This window comes from Megalobrama amblycephala, linkage group LG21 (assembly GCF_018812025.1).
Source record: "Megalobrama amblycephala isolate DHTTF-2021 linkage group LG21, ASM1881202v1, whole genome shotgun sequence".
In the NCBI taxonomy this organism is placed as follows: Eukaryota; Metazoa; Chordata; class Actinopteri; order Cypriniformes; family Xenocyprididae; genus Megalobrama; species Megalobrama amblycephala.
Genome location: NC_063064.1, coordinates 22,240,304 through 22,255,873, shown reverse-complemented (window position 1 = coordinate 22,255,873; position 15,570 = coordinate 22,240,304). Strand labels below are relative to the sequence as shown.

At 37.9% G+C, this 15,570-nt stretch overlaps 1 protein-coding gene across 1 annotated transcript in view; it reads left to right on the top strand.

Moving 5' to 3' along the window:
- The window catches only part of iqsec1b (IQ motif and Sec7 domain ArfGEF 1b), a 32,468-nt gene extending 17,777 nt beyond the window's left edge, over positions 1-14,691 (top strand). The window contains 12 exon segments of the mRNA XM_048173224.1: positions 238-360; positions 1,362-1,528; positions 1,894-2,033; positions 4,464-4,493; positions 4,777-4,902; positions 5,199-5,298; positions 5,646-5,807; positions 5,994-6,170; positions 8,755-8,804; positions 10,920-11,244; positions 11,247-11,282; positions 11,285-14,691. Coding sequence (XP_048029181.1) covers positions 238-360; positions 1,362-1,528; positions 1,894-2,033; positions 4,464-4,493; positions 4,777-4,902; positions 5,199-5,298; positions 5,646-5,807; positions 5,994-6,170; positions 8,755-8,804; positions 10,920-11,244; positions 11,247-11,282; positions 11,285-11,463 — 1,615 coding nt within the window. The 3' untranslated portion in view covers positions 11,464-14,691.
- Positions 14,692-15,570: the final 879 nt, after the last annotated feature.

Genomic DNA, 15,570 nt, shown 5'->3' with positions numbered 1-15,570 from the left:
GAAATACTAAATTTGACTCTTTTTTTTTTTTTTTTCTTTGACTAACAGCAGAGACCACTCTCAGTTTAAAATATCTTCATGTGTGCCATGATAATAATTAATACAATGCATGGAGTACAATGTAATTTTTTCCAGATATTTTCCAAACCATTATTGAATACACCATCATGGATATACTACAGTGCAGGAAAGAATGTGGCGGTCCTTTGAATACACTGTTCATTATCTTTTTTCCAGCTGTGTGGTAGATGAGATGGATTTCTCTGGAATGGAGCTAGATGAAGCCTTGAGAAAATTCCAGGCGCATATCCGGGTGCAGGGAGAGGCACAGAAGGTGGAACGACTCATTGAAGCCTTCAGGTGAAAAACAATTTCATTGATTTTTTTAATGTGTTACAAAAAAACATAATTAAAGGGATAGTTCACCCAAAAATAAAAACACTCTCATTCCAAAATGGTATAATTAGATCCATTTGATTTGTTAATGACTCATTCAGACCAATGATTCACAATCAAAATAATATTTTGTATTGAAACCAAAAGAGATAGTGTGGAAATCAAGATTTTCATTGCATAATGACACAAATGTTGGTCACAAATGTTTAGAAGACTTGGAATATAGCCTATGAGTCATATGAACCACTTTTATGATACTTTAATGAGGCTTTTTTTGACATTTTTTTGGAGCTTGACAACCTCATCATTAATGTTCATTTTATTGAAAATAATGGCCAGGATATTCACCTTTTGTGCTCCGTATAGAAATGTCATATGGTTTTGGACTGACATGAGGGTAAATAAATAATGAGAGAGTTTTCATTTTGGTGTGAACTGCCCCTTTATGAGAAACGTGGTGAATGCACAATAAAAATGGCCCAATTAGTGTCCAGTTAAACTTTGTTTATAGCCAATAAGAAGCAAGGAGAGTCTCTAGTTTGTTTTCTTGGCATTCATTAGATTGCACCAAAACAAAAGCATAAAACACTCCCTCAGTCCTCAGAGAACATTGTTCGATCGGATCTCAAGGACCGTCTGTTATTTGAGCGATCACACCAGCTTACAACGTGTACGAAGTTCACTCCGACGGTTGCCTGTTCACCACCCTCAGACCTTCAAAAAATATTGTTATGGCTAAACCCTTGCAGCCAGACATATTCTTTCCGAACGAACAATTTAAAGTCCATTCAGGTGTTATCTAAATGAACATAGCTCTTTAACAAGGTGGCAGTTTTACCATTTTCTTGTCATACGAGTGCATCTAGAACCAATTACTCACCAGAGCAGATATTGATTCTGTAGAAGCGGTATCTCATATTAATTTGTTTCACTTTGTTCATTTGTTGTTTTTTATTTCCATTCAGTCAGCGCTACTGCATCTGCAACCCGGGGGTGGTGCGTCAGTTTAGGAACCCAGATACCATCTTCATCTTGGCGTTTGCCATTATACTCCTCAACACGGACATGTACAGCCCAAACGTGAAGCCAGAGAGGAAGATGAAACTGGAGGACTTTGTAAAGAACCTTCGCGGTAAGATTCACGTTAACGTTTTTTCATTGCAAACTGAAACTCTTTCATCCATAAATTCCCCTTCAGAGTCATTCAGAGGTTTTTGTTTTACTAAAAATAATTAATATTCAAATGTGCTCTAATTAAGCTTAATGCATGTGCTTTACACTGATTAATGGCCTCATTGGGATAGCAATGACATCTTTCCTGTCACAACCTTGCATAATAATTGGAGCAAAGCAAACAGAGATTCACCTTTAACTTCGATATATATTCATGTCCTGCTTAACCTACATTTCGAATTCTTTCCTAAAATTTCCGTAAATCATCTTACGTGCCCTAATTATCCATGGGCTTTCTCTTTTGTTTGCGTTTCCCGTGCACAGGGGTGGACGATGGAGAGGACATCCCTCGAGAGATGTTGGTGGGCATCTATGAGCGAATCCGGAAACGAGAGCTTAAGACAAATGAAGACCATGTGTCCCAGGTGCAGAAGGTGGAGAAACTCATTGTTGGCAAGAAGCCGGTGAGTGTCATTGTCGCTTTTGTCTTTCACACTTCTATCCAAAGTAACTTGCAGTGTCTTCATTACTGGAACAGTCCATCTCTATCAATCATGTTGTGAACTTACATTGACCCCAGTTCTAGAAATGACTCTTTATCGATTCCAGTCATGGTCCGCGGGTGTGAAATGATCCAAGGCCTTTGGTTAAACATGTTCCTTCCCTCACCTATTGTGTGTTTGTATGCTTTTGCCACTCTATGCAGCGTAGATAGATCTATAGGTTTTATCGTTCTGTCAGTTACCATTTGTAAATGCTTTTTTTTATCCTCAAGAGGTCTCTGAGAAGATTCTTTATCTACAAGATGTTCTTCTTTATGACAGATCTAATACTTATCTCAAGACCTTCACGGTGTCTGACTGTGGTGTCTGCGTGCATGTAAGTCATGTGGTGAGGGTTGCGTGATGTTCTACAGTGATAAATGGGATTTGCTTCTCCACAGAGGCCTTCAGAGTTACCTAAAGATTAAATCTACTGACAGTTCACCTGCTTTGAACTCAAGCACCTTTTCATGTGGTACAGCGAGTTACAACCATAAAAATTTAAGGAAACATTTAATGTGATGCAAATGAAATCAGCATAAGGACCCCTCTCATGACTCTGACAGACCCGCCTCCCCTCACTCACTTGCTTTATTTGATCCGGATGAATATTGTTGGTGTTACAGGGCTTGAATTTTGCCGTGGGATTGCGCGTATTGCACACAATTTTACAGATTTTGTACTGCCTCTTAGTACTAAATTGCACTCTTTTTCACTGCTTGTTGCGCTTAAACAGTCAAATACACACAATATAATGTCAAAATGCCGGTCTTGGCGAGTATTCACGTAAACACAGTCAGTCATGTTTTAACTTAAAGTAAACAGTTGAGGAAGAAAATGCATGTGTATAAGGTATAATGGATCTGTGCGTCAGGTCTTAAAGTGACAGAAGCCTAATATACCTGCTGCCAAATTATGAGATAATATTAAAAAAAATATCTATATGGCAGTTTTTTGCCAAAATTGACTTTGAGGAAATGTTGATGTCAAGCCCTGATTATAAAATTGTGAAATATTATTACAGTTTAAAATAACAGTTTTTAATTTTAATATATTTTAAAATGTAATTTATATTTGTGATGTCAAAGCTGAATTTACTCCAGTCTTCAGTGCCATATGATTCTTCAGAAATCTAATATGCTGATTTGGTGCTCAAGAAATATTTCTAATTATTATCAATGTTGACAACAGTTGTGCTGCTTAATATTATTGTGGAAAAATATAATACTTAATATGTTTTTTAGTATTCTTTGATTAATAGAAAGTTGAAAAGAACAGCATTTATTTGAAATCTTCTGTAATCTTATAAAAGTCTTTACTATCAATTTTGATCAATTTAATGTGTCCTTGTGTAATGTGTCTGCATCTACCCTGACTAAAGTCTGTTACCTTCATAGATGTACACAGCAAAATCCCCAGAGTTAAATCAACTCTGCTCAGAGAACATATGGTCCCTCTCTACATAGAGTTAAAATAATAATATGCTGTTTGTGGAGTTGTTTTATCAGATCTTGAGAGATTTAATGTCTTTTATCTTCAGTTTATTCAATCTAAGACTGTGTCTGGAAGTCATTTGTAATTATTGTGTTTCTCTTCGTGATTCTGCTTGTTAACAGCAGGTGTTCATCACTAATGCTCAATCATAACTTAATTAATCACTTAATTATCGAATTAACTCTGCTTCAGTGTTGCTTTAACACTATATAGAGAGGGACTATATGTAATCTGAGCAGAGTTGATTTAACTCTGGGGATTTTGCCGTGTACATCTCGATGGAGTTAGCTTAAGAAAAGCATTCAGGTAGCGTTGTTATTTAATCCACACAAGATGCCGCTCTCTTCCAAAGCTAAACTAACTGAAGCTGTTGCATCTTCATTACATTACTGAGTGCCTGGCACACAGTTGAATTTGGAGGCACTGTGGGTTTTCAGAGCTGAAATAATTAACATTTAAGCTTTAATGGAAATGGCACGCATGGCTTAGTTGCCAGGAAAACCTTCTCCCTGGTGTATCTTCCACATATCTTTGAAGAGGACATAATGGAGATCTCCTGTGGAGCTCAGATAGAAGGCTGCTGTGCCCGAGACCCCTGCCTGCAGACGCCGCATCCCGGGTGCTGTAATTAGGTTTCTCAAAATGGGCCGAGACTTCCTGTCACAGTTTCAAGCAGCAGCAGTTTGGCTCCTCATTAACCTCCCTTCTCACCCCATTCATACAGCACAGCTCACATCTGACAGGTAGACGGAGGGGGGTCTTGATAACGAGAGAGAGAGACCACTGTTTGACCTTCAAGCCTCCCCTCAGTCTTCTCGCTATGATTCTTACTCATCTGTCTCATTTTTCTCTTTTCAGATCGGGTCTCTGCACCATGGCCTTGGATGTGTAAGTATAATGTTCACTGTTTTTATTCTATTAATGTCATTCAGCAATTTAAGTCTGATAACTACAGTTACAAAAAAATGATTGAAAAAATAATGATTTATTTTAGTTTAGTTTTTTTTTTTGCACTCCTTCTGGTCAGTTTTTGAAGTATAAACGTGCATACTGTATATACCTACGCACTATATAATGCAGCAATACTTGATATTAATGATATTTTGAATATGTCTAGGCTCTCGTTTATGGACCAGGTTCAGGCTAATCGATATTTGTGGCCCACATACAGGTGCTGTCTCTACCACATCGCAGACTGGTATGTTACTGCAGGCTGTTCGAAGTGCCGGACCCTAACAAACCTCAGAAGTTGGGTCTCCACCAGAGAGAGATCTTCCTGTTCAATGACCTTTTGGTGGTAAGAAAAACCACATTACACACATCATAGCCCATGATGCAAAACAGAACACATAACAACAGGAAAAAAATGAGACAGAACAGTCTTACATCATAGCGTCTTTTGTTATGTTGTTATGTTCTTGTTGTTATGATGGTGTAATGGTCAGCAAGACATATTTAGTCTAATTCTAGGTCAGTAAGTGTACATCATGTGTCTAAAAGACAGTCAGAAAGTGTTACTCAGCTTTTCCGGAGGCTTGAAGAGAAGATAATTAGGAACAGATGAGGTCCTAATGTGACATGCTTTTGATTCAGGTCACTAAGATTTTCCAGAAGAAGAAGAATTCGGTGACGTACAGCTTCAGGCAGTCCTTCTCTCTATACGGGATGCAGGTGCTTCTGTTTGAAAACCAGTGTAAGTGAAGGGTCAAAGCCCTTTTGACCCCATATTACCCTTTCCGGACCATGTTTAATACAGTTTGATTGTTTCGTGCTGGCGTGTCAAGTAAAAACCAGGCTTTTCACTACACAGGAAAACAAGAAACAGGTGTTAAAGGTTATGAAATACTTGATTGAAAACAAATTAATTCTCAAAGTATTGTGCATTACGATTTATTCTCCCACAAAAAGATTAAAATCTTTGTCATATGCGATTGTGAAATGTGAGAATATCGATTAGTGTGTCCCTCTGAAAAGGGCACGTCTGAGTGCTGTCATGATCCGCCAGTCTGTAAATATTCCTCTCCCGCTGCTGCTTTTCAGATTACCCCAATGGAGTGCGTCTCACTTCAGCTCTTCCAGGCGCAGACATCAAGGTTCTCATTAACTTCAACGCCCCCAACCCGCAAGACCGCAAGAAGTTCACAGATGACCTGCGGGAGTCCATCGCAGAGGTGCAGGAGATGGAGAAGTACAGAATAGAATGTAAGCGGTTCTCATTCATTTTCATTATGTTGGAAAGAGTGACCAGGATAGTCCACAAAAGAAAGTTATATGGGCTTTGTTTTTTTCAAATAACTTGCACTACAAACCCTGTCTAATGTTCAGTGCATTGACGTAACGACGTGAAATGACATGATCGGTGAAGTTGATGTGGTGGTTTTTTTCCAGCTGAACTGGAGAAGCAAAAAGGTGTGGTGCGACCCAGCATTTCCCAGAGCTCAGGGCTGAAGAAAGAGACAGGAAATGGCAATCTGAGTCGCACCAGTCTAGATGACAGTTACGCCATAGGTGAAGGCCTCAAGAGAAGTGCCCTCAGCAGCTCCTTACGTGACCTTTCGGATGCAGGTGAGTGTACAGATCCACGACATGATGTGCTTCTGGCTTTATCTGTCACAACCTCCGATTATTTTGTGCAGTCTTGTCCAAACAATACTTCACCTCTTGCCAAAGTAGATCGCTGAATGCTTGCTTCTAAGTTGGTGTTTGTCCACAAGCATTAGTGTAGCCTCAATTATTTATCAATTATAGCTGGGTGATATATAAAATATTCACAGTATTCAAGGATTTTATTGCCAATTTAAAATTTATAATTTGATTTGTTTAATGTGTTCTTATTTGACTATTAGGTATTCTAAAGACTTTGTCATTTTGACTAGTTTCGTGGTCCTTTTCTAGTGAAAATCAGTATTCAGTATATGAAAGCATTCTTTGATTATTTACCATTATTTATTATTTCTTTTAGATTTTTACCAGTGTTTTTACTAAAACTAAATCCAAAATTATTAAAAAATTGTTTTCAGTAATTGAAGTAAAATATAAATAATAGATGAAAAACAAAAATTTTGAAATGTTGCCTTGGAAAATAACAGAAATAAGTTGAAGTTGGCATACTAAAATTACTAAACCGTAAATGAAAACTGAAAATAAAAATAAAAGCTATTATACATACTATAATAGTATATAAATAATACTAAAATAACACAGATTTTTTACTGTATTTATGTTTTACATTAAACTTTTTATATCTCCATTGCTGCTTGGATAAATTGATGGCTCCTGTGATTGGAAAAAAAAAAAAATATATATATATATATATATATATATATATATATATATATATATATATATATAATTCAATTATAATATTTATTATATTAAATAAAGAAATAAAATGATGGAAAATATATTAATAATAATAAAAATTAAAAAATTAAAAAATTGTATACTGTATATATGTATATATATATATATATATATATATATATATATATATATATATATATATATAAAATAAATAAATAAAAATTAAATGCTGAAAAATATATTAATAATAATAAAAATAATAGTAACCTGTATCACCCAGCCCTGTTATGAATGTCCTTCACCATGGCTAATGTAGCTAGATGCATCCTGACAAATATTATCCTCCACATTAGTTTTTCCCACTCTGTAATTGAACCTTCACACAATTCGTGAGCTGTGATATCTTCTCACCCTATTTAGCAGATGGTTTTGAGCCCTAAACATGGCAGTCACTACACAGGGGGAAAAAAATGGATAGTGTGAAGTGTGTCCTCACATGCCTTCTCTGTTAGAACAATCAGTTCACAGCGTAGTCACACTCCGTAAGTGTGAACTGAACTCGACCGAGCTGGTCGATGAGACTGATGGCAGGAGACACTACACACATGAACCCGAGAGATGTCTGGCAAAGCTATGAATATCCTACTCCCAACAATCCTGTACAGCACTGAAAATGTGTGTAGTATCTTGTATAAAATGGGATTAAGAAGAATCTATGTGTATAGCAGTTGATAACTCTGCTAACATTGTCATTCAGTCATTCAATACTTATTTCAGATTGACGATTGTTTCATACTGCCGGTTTGAGCTGCCACATTTGTATTTGACCATACATCAAAAATGATAATGAATATATATATATTTTTTTTTGGCTTTTTTTGTTCAGTTGCTTTTGTGATCTAGTGTAGGGATTAGGGCTGCACAATATTGGAAAAAAATTGACATTGCGATATTTATATTTTATGCAAATTGATTATTTTAGAGTGAGTGGGATGATTTTGTTGGGGATTGCAAGACATTTTTTTAGTGCAAGCTATTTATTTATTTATTTATTTCACACTTGGGTTTACTTGGTATAAAAAATACTTGGTATAAAAAAATATATATCTCCACTTGAGTTTGCATAGCGCACATTCCCACTGTTTTTGACCAATTCAGTATAAATAATTGGGTTTTTATTGAGATTATTATTAAATAACATATTAAACAAAATAAGAAATATATTGTAATATTGTTACTTTAAAATAAGAAATTGATTATTTAATAAAAAAAATGTTTATTATATTTTGTAGTAAATTTCTAATACTAATATTTATATCTTAATTTCTTCTTTTTTTTTATCATTAAACCATCAAGCTTTTATTCCATTCAACTGAATTCTGGTCTGGTGAAGCTCTGTATCATGGGCTTCACGCCCGTAGACGAGTAGTGCCGCTCTGAAGCCGTTAGCGCATATATTTATTTAATTACATAGCAGTCTGTGCTATTTGACAATCATAGTAAGCGATATTTAGCGATATCAATTTTAATTTGATATATCGTGCAGCCCTAGTAGGGATCTTCAGTTTGCTCGTAGTCATCCAAAGCCCAGTTTGCTTAAGACACTTGTTGAAGATGTAGCTCTATGCTTATTGATGTTAGGACCAGTATACCCTCATCCTTTGGCCCTTTAAAAGCTCCCAACCCACCTGGCTCTACCCTTCCTCCCTTTTCAGACTACGGCTGCTTGCTTCATGTCTCAATAGCGCCCCTGTAGGCAGGCAGGATATATACGCTTCTACATGCGCCTCTATATATCTGACTGTTCGAGCGTGCTCTAATCTATCATATTGCATGTCTCGCTCAGGCAAGCGGGGGCGCCGCAGCAGTGCAGGATCTCTAGACAGCAATATGGAAGTAAGTACCGTGATATAGGATGCAAGAACCTACAACAGGCCGCTATTCTGTGTGACAGTGTTGCATTTTGAAACTGCAACTTTGCTTTATTTCTTTCTTTCTCTGGTCTTTCTACCATCTTTTTTCTTTTTGGTTGCTTCTTTGCTCAGTAGTTTCAACTATCTGTATGTGTGTGGTGTTGTTTTTGGACTAAGTAGGCCACCCTGCATGCATTAGCTGCCTGTTCCTGTGGAGCTTATGTGGAATGACGGGGAATTCTGCCCCCGTGGCTCACATCACATATCATAACATCTCCACGGTCCAACTTAGTCAGCATGACTCAACTAATGCAAACATCCCATGTCACGTACAGTGGGCTGCGTGTGTCTTTTTACTTTGTAAATTGTTTTGATTTGATTCCTGATGGCATGTTTCACTTGGCCGCTGCAAGTGAACAATAGTGTTGCGTTAGAGCACTTCAAAACGTGCAAAGTCTTTATTTCCTCACCGACCTCCAACCACCTGACCTCTTCCTCTTCTGGCCTAAGCACCTTTTACCTCTCGGAATGCCTCGAAATAGTTTCCCATCTGTGTGCAGATAAGCATAACAAACACGAGGGAGTATAGCAAAGGTGATGCTTTAATAAACTGAATTCGGATTGACATCCATTTTGTCCGTATAGGTTATCTTGTGTGCCAGTTTGATTGACAGCCAATCCTAGAATGCAGGAAAACCCATATGCTCGCTTTAACATCACTAAATGCTGACTAACTCAATCTTGCCTGTTCCAGCTTTTGCATGTAATGCATGGCTTTCAGGGATCTGCTTCAGTCTTTTATAAATGCATTAATTGCTGATGGATGGTCACGATGCATTGCTCGAGTGCTGGGTCCTTGTTTTATTATTACTGTCATAAAAGGAATGTTTTTTTTACAGTACTTTTTATGTGATACTATTTGGGTTATTAACTTTCTGTTCAGTATTACAGTACCTTTCAAAAATGTGGGGTCAGTATGATGCATGAACGCATTAAAAGTGACCGTAAAGACAATTGTAATGTTATAGATTCCTATTTCAAATAAATGCTGTTCCTTTGATAATAATAAGAAATAATAATAATAAGAAGAAATGTTTCTTGAGAACCAAATCAGCATATTAGAATGATTTCTGAAGGAATCCACGTTGTAGGAGTAATGATGCTGAAAATTCAGCTTTGAACAAATCACAGAAACAAATTACATTTTAAAATGTATAAAACGGTTATTTAAAATTGTAATAATATTTCACAAAATAACTGTTTTTACTTTATTTTTGGTCAAATAAATTCAGCCTTGGTGAGCATAAGAGACTTGAAAGCATTTAAAACATCTTACAGACCCCAAACGTTTGAACTGTTGTGTATTTATGTTCTATGACTTTTAAATATATTAAATATTTAATTACTAGGGATGGGAATCATTAAGAATTCAACTGAATTACACTTATTTTGAATCTGATTCTACTGGATGGTTCAATTTCCTTATTGATTGCAATAACAATCAAAATTTGGTCCTTTTTTTCAATAAATGTTTTTAGTTACATTTTAATACTTTTTATGAATAATTAAAGTACAATTTATTATGTCAAAGCTCTGTTTTGAACGTGTCTTTACACATTGCACAACTTGTCTACATCTCCATTGATTTAAGCGTCACAGTAACAGTTTGTGGTTCTTCTTGATTTGGGCATGACAAAAGTAATGACTTCAGTTCAAGAATCAAATCGATTTATTTAGCGAGTGAGCCATTACACTGATTAAAACCAATACCTCATGAGTCCAGAACTCATTTGTGAGTCATTTTAATGATTTATTAAAATGAACTGGCTTATAAGAGTCATTTGTTAATGAACTGGACTATGCTGGTCCAAAGATATGAACGTTCTAGAACCGTTAACATGAAAATCATTGGTGGTGTTTGTTTGTTTATTTCTTTTAAATGGAAAAATGGATTGGTTCCCAACCCTGATAATTACACATTTAAAAATTCAGAATGCGGAATATTAATAAATGGAACTGTGCTCTTGACTCATTGAGCATGCTGTACACGTCTTGTGTTTAACTTCTCCGTTCTTCTCTCTCCCTCGTCCTCCTGCAGGGGTCCATCATTAGCAGCCCCCACATACGGCGCCGAGCCCCTTCCAGCCGCGACTGCCCCTCCCGCCAGCAGTCCATCCCCAACTCCTCCTCTCTCCTTGGCTCCCTATTCGGCACCAAGCGGGGCAAGTCGCCCTCTCTGCCTCCCCAGTCCTCCCACCCCGCTCACCCGACACTCATCTCTCACACCCCGCACCCTACCAACCTGCACCACACGGCCCGCGACGGCGTCACCATCACCGAGACCCAAGCCCAGATGCACCCCCACCACGCTCAGTTTTGCCACATGCAGAATCCCCCTCCGTACCACCACCACCATCACTACCACCCCCGGCGCACATTCAACACCCGCCCCACCAGTACCACCCCCGCCCGGCCCCTCTTCCTCTCACAGCCACTCGCACGGTCCCCACGGCCACGGGCCGCACCCGTCGCACCCCTCCCACTCCCAGCATGCGCCTCACCACCACAGCCAGCCTCCGGCTCCTCCTCCGGCGGCCGGCAGCACCAAGCCCAAACACAGCGGCATCAGCACTGTGGTTTGAGCCTTTCCATAAACTCTCTCCTCAGAACGGGACCGTTTTTGGCAGGGTGACCGTTGGGCCTCTGTTTAGATTGTAACGTGCAACGGATTGTTGCTGCCTACTGGGACATGAACAAAAGGGCACCTTTGACTCACGTTTCAACTCATCCCGTTTCCTCAGAGAAAAGGGAGCCACAATGTGTAGCACCGGCCTTCTGGGGCGGCTAGAACTCAAATCATCAGTTCTTACCAGTCATTGCTCAAGCTGTAGAGCCCCAGACAAAGCTGCTGCTGCTGCTGCTGCTGCTCCATTTTAGAGACTTTCAACCCTCTCGACTTTGGCGGTGAAGCAAAAGCATGCTCAAAAGACCGTGGCAACTGTTTTCTTGTACTTAATTACCTAAATGCATTAACAAATAGCCTGCTTATTAGTTTGCAGAAACTATGTTTTTGCTAGAAGAACGGTTTGAGAGATCGGCCTGTCGAAGTCAGTCACAACGAGTGGTGTTCCAGTATTTAATGTAGCTGTAGACCACACATTTCTGTGATATAGTTAGGGGACTATAACGTGCCAATTATTAAAAAGCAGTGAAAAAAGAAAAGAAAAAAGATTTGCTTTGTGTATGTCGTGCATATAGTATTTTGTAAAATAATAATAATAATAATAATATTAGCAACTATTGTTATTATTGGTATAGAACAAAGACGATCCGAAGCCTCAGATTAAAATCTCAGTATTCTCTGTGTACTCACGACGTAGGAGTTACTAGTTTTCACTGATACTGAACTCAGTAGGTGGCCAATTGAACAACGTGGAAATTATTGGTTGCCTTGGAGTTGGAAGATTCTCCCGGAATCTCCGGCTTGTGTCTGTTCCACCTCCTTTGGGATCTACGTAGCGCTAACCAATCACAGGGATTGTGGGAAGGGGGGGGGGAACACTGACGGATCCTCCACGGCCTCGACTTGTCGGTCCCGGCCACTGCTGCAACATGGTTTTATTTTTTTAACTATTTTTTTAGTGATGAATAAAACAATATGAAACAAATGTACATTTGAAGATGTTTATGGTAAAGCCGGTTGCGATGAAAAGGCTATTTTGACGTCTAACATTAGCGGTAGTGTCGGAGGAAAGCAGGCTGCACTTAAAAGCTGATCCATTCTCTCCCCGTATTTCAGAGCTTAGTTTGTGCAGAGATGTAGATTTTTCTCAGCAGGCTGAGCGTGTGCCCTCTTCTGTGTGGAAATGAAGTAGATTTGATACATATTCTTCTGTCCTCCTGTGAGAATGCCTTTCACTTGCTCAGAAACACAGCTAATGTAATGTAATCTAACGTAATGTAAACTGCATATAATATGTAGCAGTGGGTCGGATGGATGTGTTCTCACTCAGAACGGATTTGGACATGTTTTTTTTTCACGCATATCCCCTCTCTCGGTTCACTTTTTGACTTGTTTTATACTGTAAGTAGGTAAATGGTGACAGAGCTGTGATTCGATGTATTCGTTTGTGTGTCGACGCTCTTTTAACTCAAGCACAGAGCTTCTGAACAGCACTTGTCTTTGTAAATACTCACTTAATGTACAGAAATCACAACTGAAAACCAGTGTCAGCATTTACGACATTTGCTGTGCATTGTTTCTCTTTTTTCTAATTTTGTTTGTTTGTTTTTTTTTAAACTAATCATGTGCAATATGTATGTTTCGGTTTTGTAAATTCAGAATTTCAACCAATTGGTTGGTTGGTTGGTTGGTTTGTTTTTGTTATATCATATTTCTAACAACATATACATCTGACCCCATATTGTTTCTCGCCCACATCGACAACTTCTTCTCCCTCGTCTCTGTTTTACCTGCAACATACTGTCAGGAATGTCAACTAAAGTACTCTTGCATGTATATTGTACAAAAGATTCTCTAGATATTGCATATTTCCAGAGATATTATCAGTGTTACAGTTGACCGTTGTTAAATGAGTGATGATGATGATGATGATGATGATGAACATATTAAAATCTGTAGACTTCTCTTCATTCGAAATGTCTTTATCCTGTTTCGTACCGAAATAGAATCAATTAGGAGACATCCGTTTGTTTATCAGGGCTTAAAAATCAAACACTGATCATCCAATAGTTTATAAACGAAAATATTAGCCGCAAGGGCACGTCAGTGTAGTAATAAAAGCTTACGGATAATGGATAATAAATCCGTGTCTATGTCATTATCAGACTTCATAACACCTGGCTTGTTCCCAAGATGCACTGAGGCCAGTAATTTGTACAACACAACATTAATCAGACCGTCTCTGTGTATGAATGCGATCACCCGAAGCCATTTCTGAGCGTAAATTCAGAGAACTGAGTCTTTTTATATGTTTTTTTTTATTTTATTTTTTTTTTAGGTTTTTTCACCTTCTGAGTTGAATGTTTTTATGGATTTCAGTGCAGTGTATTTGTAAATGTATTGTGGTGCTTCAGCTTTGTACTGTATAGTACTGGACGGTCAAGTCAAAACATCACAAAGCTTTGCATGCAGCTGATGCCTAGCACCTCTGGTTGAAATGTGAGCTTATTTAAAAATGAAGAATTGTGCTTTCTTTTTATTATGCTCTTTCTCATTTTTGTTTGTTCGATTGGTTTTATTGTTTGTTTCTGTTTTGTTTGTTGGCTTGCTGTTGCATTTTATTCTGTGCCACTTCTCGGCATGTGTATCACTTGTTTACTCCCTGAAAAGATCATTACACTTCTATAAAAAGCCTGTCGCTGTATATATATATATATCATAAAACCAATGTGAGAAATTAGAAAAAAAATGCATATCATATATAGAAATCTAATATGGATGATAAAGGGAAAGTGTAAGTGTAGGGGGTTTCTGGATGGCTGTGTACATAGACTGTATTATACTTTTTTGTTTTTCGCTCAGCCATCGCATTGACGGTGTAGTCCTTTTCCACCTTGAAGAGACTCATATTAACATGACACTGCTTCTGCTACCAAATGTACTTATTTGAATTTGTCATAGGATCTTCTTTAATAAGCCGACTGTTACATGACTCTCACCGCCTTTCATGTGCGTCCACTCAAACATACATTTCTGTTTTTTTCTTCTTTTTTTTACTTCCAAATGAGGAGAGGAGAACTATGGTTTTAATATGCATTCTGTTTCTAAGTAGATGACGAGACCCTATTGATGTTTAACTATAACTGTGACCATGTTGAGAACATGAAATAAAACAATATACCATGAACTTGTATTGTTCTGCATTAAAGCACACATTACATTGAAGTAAATCATTTTCAGTGCATTTTTGATGGATCTCAAGAACCATCTTGTTAAAGGTGCCCTAGATTATGTTTTTAAAAGATGTAATATAAGTCTAAGGTGTCCCCTGAATGTGTCTGTGAAGTTTCAGCTCAAAATACCCCATAGATTTTTTTAAATTAATTTTTTTTAACTGCCTATTTTGGGGCATCATTATAAACGCGCCGATTTTATGCTGTGGCCCCTTTAAATCCCGTGCTCTCCGCCCACAGAGCTCGCGCTTGCCTTGAACAGTGCCTTAACAAAGTTCACACAGCTAATATAACCCTCAGAATGGATCTTTACAAAGTGTTCGTCATGCATGCGGCATGCATGCATCGGATTATGTGAGTATTATATACTGTTATATTGTTTACTTCTGATTTTGAATGAGTTTGATAGTGCTCCGTGGCTAACGGCTAATGCTACACTGTTGGAGAGATTTATAAAGAATGAAGTTGTGTTTATGAATTATACAGACTGCAAGTGTTTAAAAATGAAAATAGTGACGGCTCTTGTCTCCGTGAATACAGTAAGAAACGATAGGAACTTTAACCACATTTAACAGTACATTAGCAACATGCTAACGAAACATTTAGAAAGACAGTTTACAAATATCACTAAAAATATCATGATATCATGGATCATGTCAGTTATTATTGCTCCATCTGCCATTTTTCGCTATTGTCCTTGCTTGCTTACCTAGTCTGATCATTCGACTGTGCTGCTCCAGACGTTAATACTGGCTGCCCTTGTCTAATGCCTTTTATAATGTTGGGAACATGGGCTGGCATATGCAAATATTGGGGGCGTACACCCCGACTGT